The sequence below is a fragment of the Oncorhynchus gorbuscha genome, unplaced genomic scaffold (genome assembly GCF_021184085.1).
Source record: "Oncorhynchus gorbuscha isolate QuinsamMale2020 ecotype Even-year unplaced genomic scaffold, OgorEven_v1.0 Un_scaffold_333, whole genome shotgun sequence".
Classification (NCBI taxonomy): domain Eukaryota; kingdom Metazoa; phylum Chordata; class Actinopteri; order Salmoniformes; family Salmonidae; genus Oncorhynchus; species Oncorhynchus gorbuscha.
This window is the reverse complement of record NW_025745189.1, coordinates 1,132,635-1,148,815: the sequence shown is the minus strand read 5'-3', so window position 1 is coordinate 1,148,815 and position 16,181 is coordinate 1,132,635. Positions and strand designations below refer to the sequence as shown.

The 16,181-nt window shown below is 42.7% G+C and overlaps 3 protein-coding genes across 4 annotated transcripts; 2 read left to right on the top strand and 1 right to left on the bottom strand.

Annotated features, from left to right (window-relative positions):
* Nucleotides 1-4,101: 4,101 nt before the first annotated feature.
* On the top strand, nucleotides 4,102-5,970 carry LOC124017835 (guanosine-3',5'-bis(diphosphate) 3'-pyrophosphohydrolase MESH1-like). 2 transcript variants are annotated; one of them, XM_046333069.1, is made up of 4 exons: nucleotides 4,102-4,310; nucleotides 4,476-4,531; nucleotides 4,950-5,190; nucleotides 5,441-5,970. In XM_046333069.1, the coding sequence occupies exons 1-4, from the start codon at nucleotides 4,241-4,243 to the stop codon at nucleotides 5,569-5,571; spliced, it is 498 nt and encodes a 165-aa protein (XP_046189025.1). In that variant the 5' UTR covers nucleotides 4,102-4,240; the 3' UTR covers nucleotides 5,572-5,970. The 2 variants fall into 2 exon arrangements, with proteins under 2 accessions (XP_046189025.1, XP_046189024.1); XM_046333068.1 differs by having other exon boundaries at nucleotides 4,102-4,352.
* Nucleotides 5,971-10,329: 4,359 nt separating this feature from the next.
* mfap1 (microfibril associated protein 1) lies at nucleotides 10,330-14,534 on the top strand. Its single transcript, XM_046333066.1, is given in 10 exon segments — nucleotides 10,330-10,523; nucleotides 10,873-10,986; nucleotides 10,989-11,088; nucleotides 11,428-11,572; nucleotides 11,766-11,959; nucleotides 12,317-12,486; nucleotides 12,489-12,585; nucleotides 13,048-13,207; nucleotides 13,535-13,624; nucleotides 14,009-14,534. Coding segments are annotated over 10 exon segments (1,332 nt in total). The 5' UTR covers nucleotides 10,330-10,441; the 3' UTR covers nucleotides 14,189-14,534.
* Nucleotides 14,532-15,921, bottom strand: hypk (huntingtin interacting protein K). The gene is made up of 4 exons (XM_046333067.1): nucleotides 15,724-15,921; nucleotides 15,257-15,312; nucleotides 15,116-15,167; nucleotides 14,532-14,873 (listed from the first exon to the last, which is right to left on the bottom strand). The coding sequence occupies exons 1-4, from the start codon at nucleotides 15,883-15,885 to the stop codon at nucleotides 14,778-14,780; spliced, it is 366 nt and encodes a 121-aa protein (XP_046189023.1). The 5' UTR covers nucleotides 15,886-15,921; the 3' UTR covers nucleotides 14,532-14,777.
* Between the last annotated feature and the right edge of the window lie 260 nt (nucleotides 15,922-16,181).

Below are 16,181 nucleotides of genomic sequence, written 5' to 3'. Positions count from 1 at the left end.
AATCACTGGGCCATGTTGGGCCCTATAAAATCTGTTTACATTTTTAGCCAGATTCCGTTTAGTTTTTTTCCAAAATTATGTTTTCTTTGTTTTGTTTTTCCATGTTTCCGTGTTCCCTGTTTTTTTCTGATTTTCACTCTATAAATCACACTTTAAAAAAATAGAAAACAACTAAGTTTGATGTTAAGTCCACAACAATGCCTAAACCACATCAAGAGATCACTGAATCTATTCTACCACGCCCAGAAATCTTCTCATTTTATTCTCTGTCCCCAACGCGCTAGACAACCAGTTTTGATAGCCTTTAGCCGTACCCTCATCCTACACATCCTCTGTTCTTCGGGTGATGTGGAGGTTAACCCAGGCCCTGCGTGTCCCCAGGCACTCTCATTTGTTGACTTCTGTAACTGAAAAAGCCTTGGTTTCACGCGTGTTTACATCAGAAGTCTCCTCCTAAGTTTGTTTTACTTACTGCTTTAGCACACTCCGCCAACTCTGATGTGCTTGCCGTGTCTGAATCCTGGCTTAGGAAGAACACCAAAAATTCTGAGATTTCCATACCCAACTACAACATTTTCTGTCAAGATAGTACTGCCAAAGGGGGAGGAGTTGCAATCTACTCCAGAGATAGCCTGCAAAGTTCTGTCATACTTTCCAGGTCTATTCCCAAACAGTTCGAGCTTCTAATTTAAAAATGTTATCTCTCCAGAAATAAGTCTCTCACTGTTGCCGCCTGTTATAGACCACCCTCAGTTACCATCTGTGCCCTGGACACCATATGTAAATTGATTGCCCCCATCTATCTTCAAAGTTTGTTCTGTTAGGTGACCTAAACTGGAATATGCTTAACACTCTGGCAGTCTTACAATCTAAGATAGATGCCCTCAATCTCACACAAATCAATTATCAAGGAACCCACCAGGTACAACCCTAAATCCGTAAACATGGGCACCCTCATAGATATTATCCTGACCAACTTGCCCTCCAAATACACCTCTGCTGTTTTCAATCAGGATCTCAGCAATCACTGCCTCATTGCTTGCATCCGCTATGGGTCCGCGGTCAAACGACCACCCCTCATCACTGCCTAAAACACTTCTTCAAGCAGGCCATTTAAATCGACTTGGCCCGGGAATACTGGAAGGATTTTGACCTCATCCCGCCAGTCAAGGATGCCTGGCCGTTCTTTAAAAGAAATTTCCTCACCATTTTAAATAAGCATGCCCCTTTAAAAAATGTAGAAGTAAGAACATAAATAGCCCTTGGTTCACTCCAGACCTGATTGCCCTCGACCAGCACAAAAACTTCCTGTGGCGGACTGCACTAGCATCGAATAGTCCCCGCGATATGCAACTTTTCAGGGAAGTCAGGAACCAATACACACAGTCAGTCAAGAAATCAAAGACTAGCTTTTACAAACAGAAATTTGTCATCCTGTAGCTCTAACTCCAAAACGTTTTGGGACACTGTAAAGTCCATGGAGAATAAGAGCACCTCCTCCCAGCTGCCCACTTCACTGAGGCTAGTTAACACTGTCAACACCGAAAAATCCACAATAATCAAGAATGTCAATAAGTATTTATCTACGGCTGGCCATGCTTTCCTCCTGGCTACCCCAACCCCGGCCAACAGCTCTGCACCCCCCGCAGCTACTTGCCCAAGCCTCCCCAAATCCAGATAGCAGATGTAAAAATCAGCTGGGCTAGACAAACTGGACTCTCTCTTTCTAAAATTATCTGCCGCCATTGTTGCAACCCCTGTTACCAGTCTGGCCCTTCTTTGGACACTGTGTTAACTAACCTCCAAACAAGCTTCAATGCCATACAACACTCATTCCGTGGCAACCAACTGCTCTTAAATGCTAGGAAAACCAAATGCTTTCAAACGTTCGCAGCCTGCACCCGCCCGACCGACTAGCATCACTTCTCTGGACGGTTCTGATTTAGATTATGTGGACAACTACAAATACCTAGGTGTCTGGCTAGACTGTAAACTCATGTTAAACATCTCCAATCCAAAATGAAATCTAGAATCAGCTTCCTATTTTGCAACAAAGCCTCCCTCACTCACGCTGCCAAACATACCCTCGTAAAACGGACTATCCTACCAATCCTCGACTTCGGCGATGTCATTTACAAAACAGCTTCCAATACTCTACTCAGCAAACTGGATGCAGTCTATCACAGTGCCAACCATTTTGTCACCAAAGCCCCTTATACCACCCACCACTGCGACCTGTATACTCTAGTCAGCTGGCCCTCCCTACATATTCGTCGCCAGCCCCACTGGCTCCAGGTCATCTATAAGTCTATGCTAGGTAAAGCTCTGCCTTATCTTAGCTCACTGGTCACGATAACAACGCCCACCCGTAGCATGCACTCCAGCAGGTATATCTCACTGGTCATCCCCAAAGCCAACACCTAATTTGGTCGCCTTTCGTTCCAGTTCTCTGCTGCCAATGACTGGAACGAATTGCAAAAATCGCTGAAGCTGGAGACTTATATTTCCCTCACTAACTTTAAACATCAGCTATCTGAGCAGCTAACCCATCGCTGCAGCTGTACATAGCCCATCTGTAAATAGCCCACCCAATCTACCTACCTCATCCCCATATTGTTTTTATTTACTTTTCTGCTCTTTTGCACACCAGTATTTCTTTCTACTTGCACATCACCATCTGCTCACCTATCACTCCTGTGTTCATTTGCTAAAATGTAAATACTTCGCTACTATGGCCTATTTATTGCCTTACCTTCTCACACCATTTGCACACACTGTATATAGACTTTCTTTTTTCTATTGTGTTATTGAATGTACGCTTGTTTATTCCATGTGTAACTCTGTGTTGTTTTTGTGTCGCACTGCTTTGCTTTATCTTGGCCAAGTCGCAGTTGTAAATGAGACCTTTTTCTCATCTGGCTTACCTGGTTAAATAAAGGTGAAATTAAAAATTAAAAAATGTTTAAAAATTTTTAAAGTAAGGGAAATGTTTGAGAATCTTTTGGGGGGTGTAGTTATCTTTTATTTTTCTAGTGTGCTGCTATCAAGAGGCTGTTGTTTAGCAGTATTTTCTGTAGGGCACATGTGATCAGTGATGTAAATTACTTAAGTAAAAATACTTTGAAGTACTACTTAAATCGTTTTTGGGGTTATTTGTACTTTACTATTTATATTTTTGACAACTTTTACTTTTACTCCATTACATAGAAAGTACTTTTTACTGCATAAATTTTCCCTGACACCCAAAAGTACTAAATATCAAATGCTTAGCAGTATATTGTCCAATTCATGCACTCAAGAGAACATCCTTGGTCATCCCTACTGCTTCTGATCTGGTGGACTCACTAAAAGAAAATGCTTCGTTTGTAATTTTTATTTTACTAGGCAAGTCAGTTAAGAACAAATTCTTATTTTCACTGACGGCCTAGGAACAGTGGGTTAACTGCCTGTTCAGGGGCAGAACGACAGATTTTGTACCTTGTCAGCTCGGGGATTTGAACTTGCAACCTTTCGGTTACTAGTCAAACATTCTAACCACTAGTCTTGGAGTCTTGGAGTGTGTCTTGGAGTGTGTCTTGGAGTGTGTCTTGGAGTGTGCCCTGGAGTGTGCCCCTAGCTTTCTATAAATTAAAAAAATATGAAAATTGTGCCTTCTGGTTTGCTTAATATAAGGAATATGAAATGATTTATACTTTTACTTTTGATACTTAAAGATGCACTATGCAGAAATGCTCCTCCATTTCATGGTTGCTAACATTCTAATAGTTCACCTAATTTCAGTTTACAAAACAAGCAAGTAGATTGTAGTCATTGTGCCATCTAAACCGCTATATTTTCCATAACCACACATTTTCCGCTGTTTGAAGCTGGTGTACAAAACTGAAAGTAAAATATTCAACTCTCCATATTGCAGATTTAGAGGGGCCCTAGCCTTGGCCTCTGTTGACCTGCTAGCTAACATTAACCGTCTATCTTATGTAGTCATACAAATCATAACATATCATACTAGTATGGCGTACCAGATATACTATTACTATGTTACGTCTAGTGTATGAGACCAGGCTGGCGATATACGTCATCATTTTGGGCAACAGGCGTGTCGGTATAGCCTCTCCCTGGAGGAACGCGCCCTTAAAGAGAAGGCAGCGACGCTGACATCACTGAGATGTGCGAATTTGATAAATTGTGATCAAATGTTAATATACTGTCTGTATTGTGTGTCAATAACAACTTTTACAACATGAGTTCAGATTCTGTCATTTTGTTGGAGACGGTTAACTTCGCTGCTGAAAAGCACCGCAATCAACGACGTAAGGATGCTGAACAAACACCATATATCACCCACCCAATAGGTACAGTTATGACAACAATCTAACGGCTATCCAGCTAGATAGTTATTGCTAAGGACCTATCTCTCTACTCAGACTTCATTGTGTGAATATCTGCATTTACATTTGCTGTTCATAATTTTGCAGGAGTGGCTAGGATCCTAAGCCATGAAGGTGGGATCACAGACATTGAAGTTTTGCAAGTAAGTGTTTTGTGTTTCAGACAGACTCAAAGTCAAAATTGTCCATATTGTAACGACCCTTGGTTTATAAGCGCGGAAATCGATCCTGCAGCACGAGCATGCTTTTGCGGCACAGTCAATAGCGCCGCCGGACCTCGGGCTCGAAGGTCGAGGGTTCGAGACCTGCCCCCTGCTGTTTCATTACAATATATACAAATGAAAAATAAATGTTTCAGGTAAGTGTTAGCAGTTTGGTTAAGGTTTGAAGATACATTTTAGATTCAGATGGGGTTTATTACTTTGTAATGATACATCAGTCAATGGGCAATGTTAAGCTCATTAAAACGTTCAACATTTATTGAGTTTGTGTTAGCCAGAGTTTGTTAACAGGAATGACTGGTATTTCACTGATATTGTTGTCTTTTCCAACTGTCCTCAGGCAGCTTTGCTCCATGACACAGTGGAGGACACTGACACCAGCATAGGAGAACTACAGATCATCTTTGGGCAAACGGTGGCGCGGCTCGTCCAGGAATTGACAGACGACAAAGCACTGTCCAAGGAGGAGACAAAGCGTAAGCAGGTGGAGTATGCACCTCATGCCAGCCACCAGGCCAAGCTGGTCAAACTGGCTGACAAACTATACAACCTGAGGGACATCAACCGCAGCACGCCAACAGGTGATTGTTCGCTCTGTCCGTCTGTCTGTCTGTCTTCAGCCTCTTGATCCAACCAACTGACTAGGAAAATGTCGTAGGCTAGACACAATAAACTGATACCCTATCAGGATACTACTCTCTCTCTCGTTCTCGTTCTCTCTCTCTCTGTTTCGTGGCTTGTCTTCACTTGCTTCCCTCTCTGGTTGTCTGACTGTCCCTCTCTTTACCCCTGTCCCATATCTTATATTTAAATCTGTGTTGTGGTTGCCAGGTTGGTCGGCAGATCGTGTTCAGGAGTACTTTGTGTGGGCAGCCCAGGTAGTGAGAGGACTGAGGGGGACCAACCCAGCACTGGAGAGACAACTAGAGGAGCTCTTCAAGCAGAGGGGGGTTGAGCTTTGACACCTCTCTACTTCTGATACAGGGTGGCACAACAGAGCAACTCTTGATGCACACTTTTTGTAAAGAGTAAGGCTTTAAGCAAATTATTTTTGTTAGCTTCTCCATGGAATATACTTTTATATACTCTTAGCTCTCACGAGGAAAAGGCCCACTTACTTTGGATGTATTTTTATGGATGATTTGATTCTTCATTTTAAGTACAGTGATTTGTATACATTGTGTGTTCCTATAGGAAAACCAACAATGTCACCTTGAGTTCCTGCTGTATTGACTAAAGGAATGCTATGCACTCGTAATGGTGAACATTGTTCAATTATAATATTTCATGGTGATGCAGAACCTGTAACTACTCTGTCATGTCACACTGAACTAAAATACATTTTTGTATAGATTTTTTTTGTGTGTGTGTGTGTGTGTGTGTGTGTGTGATTTATTTTTGTAAGTATATAAATGTAGGGGGTTAGGGATACAATTAGCTATACATTAAAATGGTGATATGTAAATTATTCCATAGTACCCATTATACATTTTGCTAGTAGAATGGGTCGGAAGCTATTTTTCCACTAACCTGTTCATGCTTCTACTTTCTTTGTTCTCGATTCGGGAAGACATGTGTACCTTAATGTCTGTGTTCAGTTGCAGGTACTTCTCCAAAAACCAGAATATACTCAGAAAGAGTAAAATACACGTTTTGTATCGAGTGAGAAATGCCTCTTGCATGTGAAGGTCTTTTTTTTGTCACACTGTGTGATGTGCTGTCATCTACTTATACAGTGGGACAAAAAAGTATTTAGTCAGCCACCAATTGTGCAAGTTCTCCCACTTAAAAAGATGAGAGAGGTCTGTAATTTTCATCATAGGTACACTTCAACTATGACAGACAAAATGAGAAAAAAAAATCCAGAAAATCACATTGTAGGATTTTAAATGAATTTATTTGCAAATTATGGTGGAAAATAAGTATTTGGTCAATAACAAAAGTTTATCTCAATACTTTGTTATATACCCTTTCAACTCCCTCCAAAGATTTTTTGGCAGAATTTTTTTCTGCCTCGTCATGCCTTCACCCAGTCTTCCCCTTTCCGGCCACTGGCTCCGAGAGGTGTTCCCAAGCCATGTCATTTTTACTTTGTTCCCCATCTTCTCCTCAATTGCCACCTGATAGGCACGTCACCTGGTATGCAAGTGCATATCCCTAATCAACGCTACATCCTCTTGAGGTAACGCAGCACTGTATATGCTTTCATATCAATGCCTTCAGAATGTTGTCCAGTGTACAATTACCCCAACATTTATCCTTTCATATGATGCATTAACCAATAAAGCAACTAACCCAACCCAACTATGGCGGTTAAAGTAGCTCCCAGACCCAACCCATCTGCATGTCTACAGTGGATTCTAGTCTTTCTCTCTTTAGCTCCACTTCCTCTGTCATGGCGGCTTCAAGCTCACCCGTTATACAGTTGGACCTCACTTCACGTGAGAACTATGCACTCACCGAGGAGAGACATGGTGATCTTTACCGCTGCAGGTGCTGTAAATAGTACTGTGTGTGGACCAGACCAACGCTGTCCCAACACCACCGCCTGATGTATCTTGATGTACACTCAATCTCCAGAATTCAGCCAGTACCCTCGGTTATCTCCTGCTACTCATGTGCCACTTACACCTTGGAATATACACACTGCAATGCATGGGTCATTTCCTGACAACAGGACAACATCACTCTCCCCTTATGTCCAGATCACACATTTGTGACATGTGAATAACAGCCCCTAGTATTCTCATCAGTCTCCCAGTTACCCGTTACCAAGCCATGTGGCATGACTCCTCATAAAATGATATCTCAACAATACTACTAAAGTAACCCCTACTACTACTGACACTGCCCATGACCCATACCTCAAACTCCCTCATTTCTGCCATAGTCTAATTCCATGCTGTTACTATAGCCGTTAATGACTGTCCCTACAGTTACTGCCGTGATAATAACTACTGCATGGAATCTGCCAAGTGTTCGCTGTTATAAATGGGAAGGAGATGAATGACGTTGGAAGAATATCCAACCTAACAAAACTCTGAGTCACAGATTTCTTGAAAGTTGACAAGTGTCTGGAATGCCAACACTATCTCTGCTACTTTCACCATGATCTGGGTATTTGTAACGTTCAATTTAACTTCATAATAGTCCCTATATTGTGCACAGTTAGCTGTACGCGTTCTCCTACGAGCTATCTCCTGTAACAATATACACGGAGTGGTATCATTCCCAGCGACTATAACCACGACCTTCATTTATGAGCCCTCATAGTTCTCCACCCAAGTCACATTCCATTCCACTTAACAGCCTTATGTGTATCTCACCTCCTGCTACAGATACATTTGCACATATATCATTACATTTAACCCAACACAATGGTCACTACTCCTAATATACTTATAAAGTTCTAAACATACTAAAACATTCTCAAATCAATTAGTCAATATACCTCAGTCCCTCCTCTGGAACAATGATCACTCTTATGTTCCACGAAACCTAAAAATATTGACTTAAACAGGGAAAATAGAAAATACATGTTTTAATAATTTCACACACCCCTTGATGTGACTAAAACTCGGTAAAGAACGGTCCATCCGTTACATTCTATGCCCATGTGATGCTGGTCTCCATGCCCATGTGATGCTGGTCTCCATGCCCATGTGATGCTGGTCTCCATGCCCATGTGATGCTGGTCTCCATGCCCATGTGATGCTGGTCTCCATGTCCATGTGATGCTGGTCTCCATGCCCATGTGATGCTGGTCTCCATGCCCATGTGATGCTGGTCTCCATGCCCATGTGATGCTGGTCTCCATGCCCATGTGATGCTGGTCTCCATGCCCATGTGATGCTGGTCTCCATGCCCGTCTCCTTCATTTTCATCCTTGGGTGTTAATGCAAGACACAGACTATGAGCCTTGTATGCAATTGATTGTACCGTATCATCCAGCAATCTATATGTATTGATGCAATTTAACATTCAAATTCTGATGACATGGTAAAACCAAAAAAAACGTAATGGTTGACCCAAGCTATCATCTAGTGAGTTCTCCAACAACCTCCCTGTCGGAGAACACAAAGATAAGGTTTCTAGAGCCTCCCTAGGCCCAATAAATTTGAGCAGTGCCCCCACCCCTCACCGTTTGAGAGCAACTCTCTCTCGCTCTATCCGAATCATAACCAAAACATTTAATAAATTATCCAACCCAAATTTAGAATGATAGCCCTTAGTGCTTTACTTGGAGTCTATCACTCAAATTCCAGCTTCTCAACCTAGCACACATCATCCCGGCTAGAATGTACAGTTATAAACGGGACCTTTTATTGCTGGTAATAACTCGTCTCATTTACAACCCCCGTTTTCCCCTGTTTTCCTGTCTCGAATGGCATGGTAATGAAAGATCAGTATCTCAATGCATCTTAGTCTAAATTGTTTGCATTGTGTAGACCTTGCTCAATACCACCCCCAATTAAACAATTACGGGCACGGTTGACCACCCCACCCTTTTCCCGGCACTTATCATTCTAGCGTGTCTTCTTCTGACAGCGTTACAGTTCATCTTCCCAATGGCACATGTAACTCTTGCCTGTCACATTTGATGGCCCTTAGTAATGTCCCGATAACAATATAAGCGGCAGGGTAGCCTAGTGGTTAGAGCGTTGGACTAGTAACTGGAAGGTTACAAGTTCAAACCCCCCTAACTGACAAGGCACAAATCTGTTGTTCTACCCCTGAACAGGCAGTTAACCCACTGTTCCTAGGCCGTCATTGAAAATAAGAATTTGTTCTTAACTGACTTGCCTAGTTAAATAAAGGTTAAAAAAGTAATCAGTTTTTCCCAGATTTCAATGTTAGAGTATGTAAGCGGTTAACTGATTATGTGTCAGTGTATGCGGCCGAATTGATGGCCATGATTATAGGTTTAAGATGGGTGGAGGAGGTGAAACCACTCTGTGGTGATCTGCTCTGATTTGCCTGCAGTTTGAGTAGTGTGAAGATGGGCAGGTCAGATAGGGAGGTTTGTTTGTGGTGATGATGGTGCTGTTATTGGATTGGAGAGGATGGGAATGGTGGTAAGCTTTTGCTGGGTTCCTACCCATGTGGAGTGTGGAGGGGTAATGAGAAGGCAGATGTGGTGGCTAAGAGTGCTGTGAGGAGAGAGGGGTAGATATTAAGGTCCCGCTGGGCTGCAGGGAAGTCAAGTCCTTGATCTGGGCAAAATGGCTTGATCTTTGGCAAAGGGAGTGTGATGCTAGTAGTAAGGGGAGGCAATTTTACAGCATGCACCGGTCAGGAAAGGAAGATGTGGGGAGTATGGGATGTAGGACAGAGGAAGTTGTGTGGAGTAGACTACAGTTTGAGTTTTAATGCCACGTTGTGGATGATAGAGAGACAAGAAACAGGTACGTGTGATGAGTGTTTAGTGGAGGAAACGGTGGTGCAGGTGTTGATATTTTGTGGACTGTATGACGTAGATAGGGAGAGATTGTGTGAAAGGGTTAGAGGCTGGCTGGGTTGCTGTAGTGGACGGAGGAAAGTGTTGTCTAGTGCTCTATTTCACTTTCTTAGAGGAACATGAATAATTAATATAATTTAATACAATATAGGTAGGCCGTGACTGGTCTCACACTCCAGTGATGTAGGTGGCAGTATATGCTCCTTAAAAGAATGCGATCCGATCCGCCAACCAAATCCCAACGAAGAAGAATGATTTCCGGTAATGTTAGAGTATTTCCTGTGGTGGTCGAGAAAATAAACGACGGGTTTGTTTTGCTATCTAGAAGTCGATTTAATTTTTGTTACTATATTGATATTGTTGATCGGGCAATCATGTCTGGACGGGACGCCCTCAACATGAAGCAACCGCCGATCCAGTCCACGGCTGGTGCTGTGCCGATTCGAAATGAGAAAGGTGAGTTTTCCTGTAGCTAACGTTGGCTAAGGCAAGCTATCCTGGACTTGGTGGTAGCCGATTTCATGGTAGCAATAGATAGCTATCTAGCCATCCAAGTACACAACTTTGTATAACTTAGCTAGTTAATATCACGATATAATTGCATGCTGCATTTTTTAATTGTACGGACAAACTTTTTGTCTGCGTCTACAGTAGATATAAAATTCACAATTCATGCCCTTACTCATGTTTCAATCCATCACAAAACCAAAACGACAGTATATACAACTTAACCTCACTAAATGTAACAGAGTGAGTAGAGATATCTATGATAATGGACAGTTTGCTCGCCTACTTTCGTCCCCAGGTGAGATTTCGATGGAGAAGGTGAAGGTGAAGCGCTATGTGTCGGGTAAACGTCCCGACTATGCTCCCATGGACTCCTCTGACGAGGAGGAGGAGGACTTCCAGTTTATAAAAAGGCTAAGGATGCCGAGCCTGAGATGGAAATGGAGGAAGAGGTGGTGTCTGACCCGCGTCTCAAGCGTCTGCTAAACCGCGTCTCTGAGGATGCGGAGGAGAGGTGAAGATAATTCTCATTGATCCATCTTGTAAACTAGTGGGATCCTGTGTTGGTTGTGATGGCTCCCAGTCCCATCTTCATTGAGCTGAACTGTATTTGTCAGTAGACACCCATAGTTGGGTGAGGGGTTGTTAAAACCTTTCTGCACATATTGTGGGTTATCAGGAATTTGAATACTATGAATGACTGACTGGTTTTTATTGGGCTTTGATCTCTAAACCATTTAGGCCTAACTATTAGCCCTATTGGATGTTGAGTGCTGTGATGATTGTAAATGTTTCTCTCTCTCTCTCTCTCTCTCTCTCTCTCTCTCTCTCTCTCTCTCTCTCTCTCTCTCAGGTTGGCAAGACACAGACAGATCGCAGAGCCGGAGGTGGTTGCAGAGAGCAGTGAAGACTCCGACGAGGGAACCTGGCACCCAGAGAGAGCACCCGAAGAGAGCAGTGACGAAGAGGAGGAGGAAGAGGAAGAAGTGGATGATGAGGTGAGTGACACAAGGATCTTCTTGGAAAGTTGGATCAGGCACCCATTTTATTCATTAAGATTTTAAAGACAAAACTGATCTTAGAACAGCACTCCTACTCTGAGATGCTTTGTGAATACGGTCCCAGGTGTGTAATATGGAATGGTATACAAGATACCCTTTATGTAACACATTGACTTTGTTTTGTGTGTAGGAAATCGAGAGGCGGCGAGCGATGATGCGCCAGCGAGCGCAGGAGCGGAAGAACGAGGACATGCCGGAGATCATGGAGGTGGAGGAAGAAGGGAATTCGGGCGCGGAGAAGGAGGAGTCGGAGTCAGAGTACGAGGAGTACACGGACAGTGAAGATGAGGCCGAGCCGCGGTTAAAACCAGTCTTCATCCGCAAGTAAGGAGTCCTGCCATCCAAGATTACTCCTGAACCATTATCAGGACTTAATATAATTTATTTCAGAATGTAATAACTTTATTTTTCGAAGGGAAACTTTGATCGTGGGCTTGGGATTAGACAATTCAAAACGGCCAAATTGACTGATGAAAATACATTTGGCTTATACGAGAAATCATTTTAATTTAAAAGCCAGTACAAAACTGTTACCAGCTATGCTGTTTTCTACTGCATGCATCAGTTTGTGTATACCTGCTGTCCTGTTATCATATGAACAGAGTATGTTCACAACAAATGGATTGTGTTGCAGCGTTTGTGTCCCGAGTGAGAATTACATTTTGATGTGTATCTCCTCAGGAAGGACCGAGTAACGGTGGCGGAGCGCGAGGCGGACGAGCTCAAACAGCGGGAGCTGGAGGCGGAGGCCAAGAAGCAGGTGGAGGAGCGGCGGCGCTACACCCTGAAGATCGTGGAGGAGGAGGCCAAGAAGGAGTTTGAGGAGAACCGCCGCACTCTGGCTGCTCTCGACTCCTGGACACGGACGGGGAGAATGAGGAGGAGGAGTACGAGGCGTGGAAGGTCCGGGAGCTCAAGCGCATCAAGAGGGACCGGGAGGCCCGTGAAGCGTGAGTACAGTCAGACTTAAACATGAATCGTGGTGTTCACTAGGCACAAAATGAATATAGATCTGAAACGGTCAAGTATTATCTTGAAACACTCGTTTTCATTTTTGAAACATTTTGCTACAGTGTGTCCTATTGTGCAGCACTTTAAACCATTCAAAACCATTTACAGGCAAATGCATAAGAGCGGAACATATTAAGACAGTCTTGAATGACAATGGAAGTAGACATCAGAAATACTTCACATAGGGCATTGATTCACTTAACCATTGAAAGCTGGTGGTGTTCCCTCTCCAAGTAAAAAAGGCTAGCGTCTTTGTTTTTATATTACGTGATTATCTGTATGAATGATCTGTACACTTGAAGTGTTTATACCCATGTTAATAATTACTGGTCCAGAGTTAATTATGTTGACACAGGCCTTTGCTGTCCATGTAACCCACTTGCCTTGTCGGGATTTTCCAGAATGGAGAAAGAGAAGTCTGAGATTGAGAGGTTCCACAGCCTCACTGAGGAGGAGCGCAGGGCCGAGCTGCGGAATAATGGCAAACAGATCACAAACAAGGCCTCTAAGGGCAAATATAAGTTCCTCCAGAAGTACTACCACAGAGGAGCCTTCTTCATGGTGAGTTGTAGACACGGGGTTCAGAGAACTCCGTACAGTGCATTCTTATAAGAAACACACCACCAGATGTTGCTGATGAGGGATTGTTAGAATTGTAGGAGAAAGTGTAGGAGTGAACTGTCCCATGTTTGTTAGCCACTACATGTGTTAAGATTGTTGTATGAGTGATTCTTATAAGCAGTGTGTGCACTGTTGTAGAATATTCAGAGATGTGATTCAGGTATATAAAATATGTATGATCTTTCATTCATATAATTGAAACTTAGTAAACGTATTTTGTCCGACTAGCTCGTCTTGTCTTTGATGTTGGCTGTGATCTGTTTCCAGGACGAAGAGGAGAATGTGTTCAAGAGAGACTTCAGTGCCCCCACTCTGGAGGACCACTTCAACAAAACCATCCTCCCCAAAGTCATGCAGGTCAGCTGGACTTCTTTCAAACATCATACTTTTGTAGCACATGTATTCCCCCTGTTTATTTATTATACATGTACACTATCAATGTAAACAGAAAATTCATACTGTTTTTGAACCCAGTGTATTGGCAACCCCTGTGTAAATTAATTTATTTCATTTAGTGGCTATACAGAATGTTTTTTTGTTCTGGAGCTGCTCTTGAGACAATGTTCTCCTAAATGGACAGATATTATCCAGACATTACCTCAAAATAAGGATGTGTGTGGTTTCATGACAATAAATTATACAATTATGAGCCATACAGGCAACAATCAATCCAAAATGTGATGTCAACAATTGGCAAATAAACATCCACAGATCATCTTTAACAACCCCATTTAATTCCAGGTCAAGAACTTTGGTCGTTCCGGACGCACTAAGTACACCCACCTGGTGGATCAGGACACCACATCGTTTGACTCAGCCTGGGCTCAGGAGAGCGCTCAGAACAGCAAGTTCTTTAAGCAGAAGGCTGCAGGAGTGAGAGATGTGTTTGACCGACCAACAGTGCAAAAGAGGAAGACCTGAATCTAAGTTGAGGGGGAAGAGACTTCAGTATATTCAGACTGTTTAACAAGCTTGGGGTGTGTTCAGTGGGATGAAATGTTTCAGAATGTTTCAGATGGAAATGTTACTACAATTCACTGAAGTATATTCTATGGCCATACATTTACCTGCAATATCCTGAATGCACCAACCCTTTGAGCAAGGCCCTGGGTTTAGGGCTATGCCCTGATAATGTGTGGATGCTTCATGGAGGCATATTGATGTAGTTTTGTACATTTTCAAAGTTGTGTAGCTATTTTGTTTTGCCATTGATCTGACATCTGTTAATTTCTAACTTGGATATAAAGCGTACGTGATTAAAACATAACATTTTCATCCATTGGTTTTTATTTCATTCCACATTTATTATAAATCAAAAACAGGTGCTTGCAAAAGTAATCCATTTTGAAGTATTGTTGAATATACATAAAGAGAAATGCAATATTTTATTTCAGTTGACAAAATGTCTGATTTGAGCTATGGAATGGAGTCAATGAATACAGTCAGGCTAGGAAGCAGTCCAGTGTCCAATGCTGCTGCATAAAGCTGCTCTAGGGTCAGTTTCTCCTGGTCAGTTTGACAGGTCAATCAGAGCCTCTACCACATTGCCCATGTGTTCTCTCAGACTGCGCTCGGCCACTCCCCGGGAAATCTCCATCTCACCCATCTGTGGAAAGACAGTTGAGGCAGGACATTAGAATCAGAATGGGTAGTTGTGGAACACTTCAGACGGTCTATGAATATCTTTGAAGCATAGTTTCTAATAACACCCTCTAGTAGAATATGGATGACTAGAGTTCCAGAGGACTAATTTGATTTAATGCTTTTGTGATGCAAAAGACCATTAACTTTAGATGAGGGTTGTGACCCTGACACTTAAACAAGAAACATGTCTGGGGGGATACTTACAATGAGTTCTACATCCTCTTTCTTGATGGTGACTTTAGCCAGTTCCTTTTCCCTGAAATCATAACCCCAGACAAGTCATTAATGTGCTCATTAATTCTCAGATCAATGATTGTTGAATGAAAATCTGACAAAGTGACTCACCTATCTTGTTTAGCTTTCTGTTCTCTTGATCTCCTGTCTCCAATCACTGACATAGCCTGAAACAGGACATGCAGACATCAGATAATCAAAGGGATCATATTGGTATAACAGCACTGACGAGTCAGTAACTAGAACTACCAAAACAGGTTGGAAGAGTAAATTATGCAAGGCAGAAAAACATACAAGCATCCATAGGCTAACGCTTGCTGAATAGACAGAAGCTCTACCCTGTCCTGGGATGTACAGCGCCTGTTCTGTTCAGGGCTGACTTGGTTAAACAGCACGTGCCAACGTGAAATGACGCGTTTGTATGTTGTTTAGGGTAACATTTTCACAACACATGGTTTGTGCAAATATGTTTCCATTCTTCACTGTACGCCGGTTAGGCCCGTTGTTAGCATACGCTAGCTAGCCTTCATGCTAACGTGGGCACCCATCGTCGCCCCGCGTGCTTGGCCCAGCCTCACCGTTTCAAGATCGGAGCTCGATATTTCCTTCTCCTCGGCATAATCGGTGACTCTCTCCAAATCGGCAGCCCCACTATCATGTTTCCGAGGCTTTTCTGCTGGTTTTCCAGTGCAGTTCTCCTCAGCTTCCAGGTCCAAATCCACATCTCCCTCTGCCGCCATGTTTGCTCCTGTAGAGCCGGAACGAAAAGAGAGTGGGTATCCGTTTACAAAACTATCGGAAGGCAAATTAAGAAGCACCGATGTCACATGGTTTCCAGTGTGAGTGCTAACCAAGTCATTCTGACTTTCATACCCTCATTGCAGGTTACAAAAAGGTTAAGGTTAGGGTTATGTAAGAGTTGGTGTTATAGGGTAGGGTCGTCCCAAGGATCCCAGATAGCGAAAATAGAAAAAACGCTATTTATTATCAGCAATTTGTAAGCAAAAATTAAAATATTTTACATTGATATTCAGTT

Coding starts and splice junctions, on each gene's coding strand:
- LOC124017835 (XM_046333068.1), top strand. CDS start 4,241: ATGAGTTCAGATTCTGTCATTTTGTTGGAGACGGTTAACTTCGCTGCT. Junction 4,353..4,475: donor ATATATCACCCACCCAATAG/GTACAGTTATGA, acceptor ATAATTTTGCAG/GAGTGGCTAGGATCCTAAGC. Junction 5,191..5,440: donor CAACCGCAGCACGCCAACAG/GTGATTGTTCGC, acceptor TGTGGTTGCCAG/GTTGGTCGGCAGATCGTGTT.
- hypk (XM_046333067.1), bottom strand. CDS start 15,885: ATGGCGGCAGAGGGAGATGTGGATTTGGACCTGGAAGCTGAGGAGAAC. Junction 15,313..15,723: donor CGAGCTCCGATCTTGAAACG/GTGAGGCTGGGC, acceptor GTCCTGTTTCAG/GCTATGTCAGTGATTGGAGA. Junction 14,874..15,115: donor AAGAGGATGTAGAACTCATT/GTAAGTATCCCC, acceptor GTCTTTCCACAG/ATGGGTGAGATGGAGATTTC.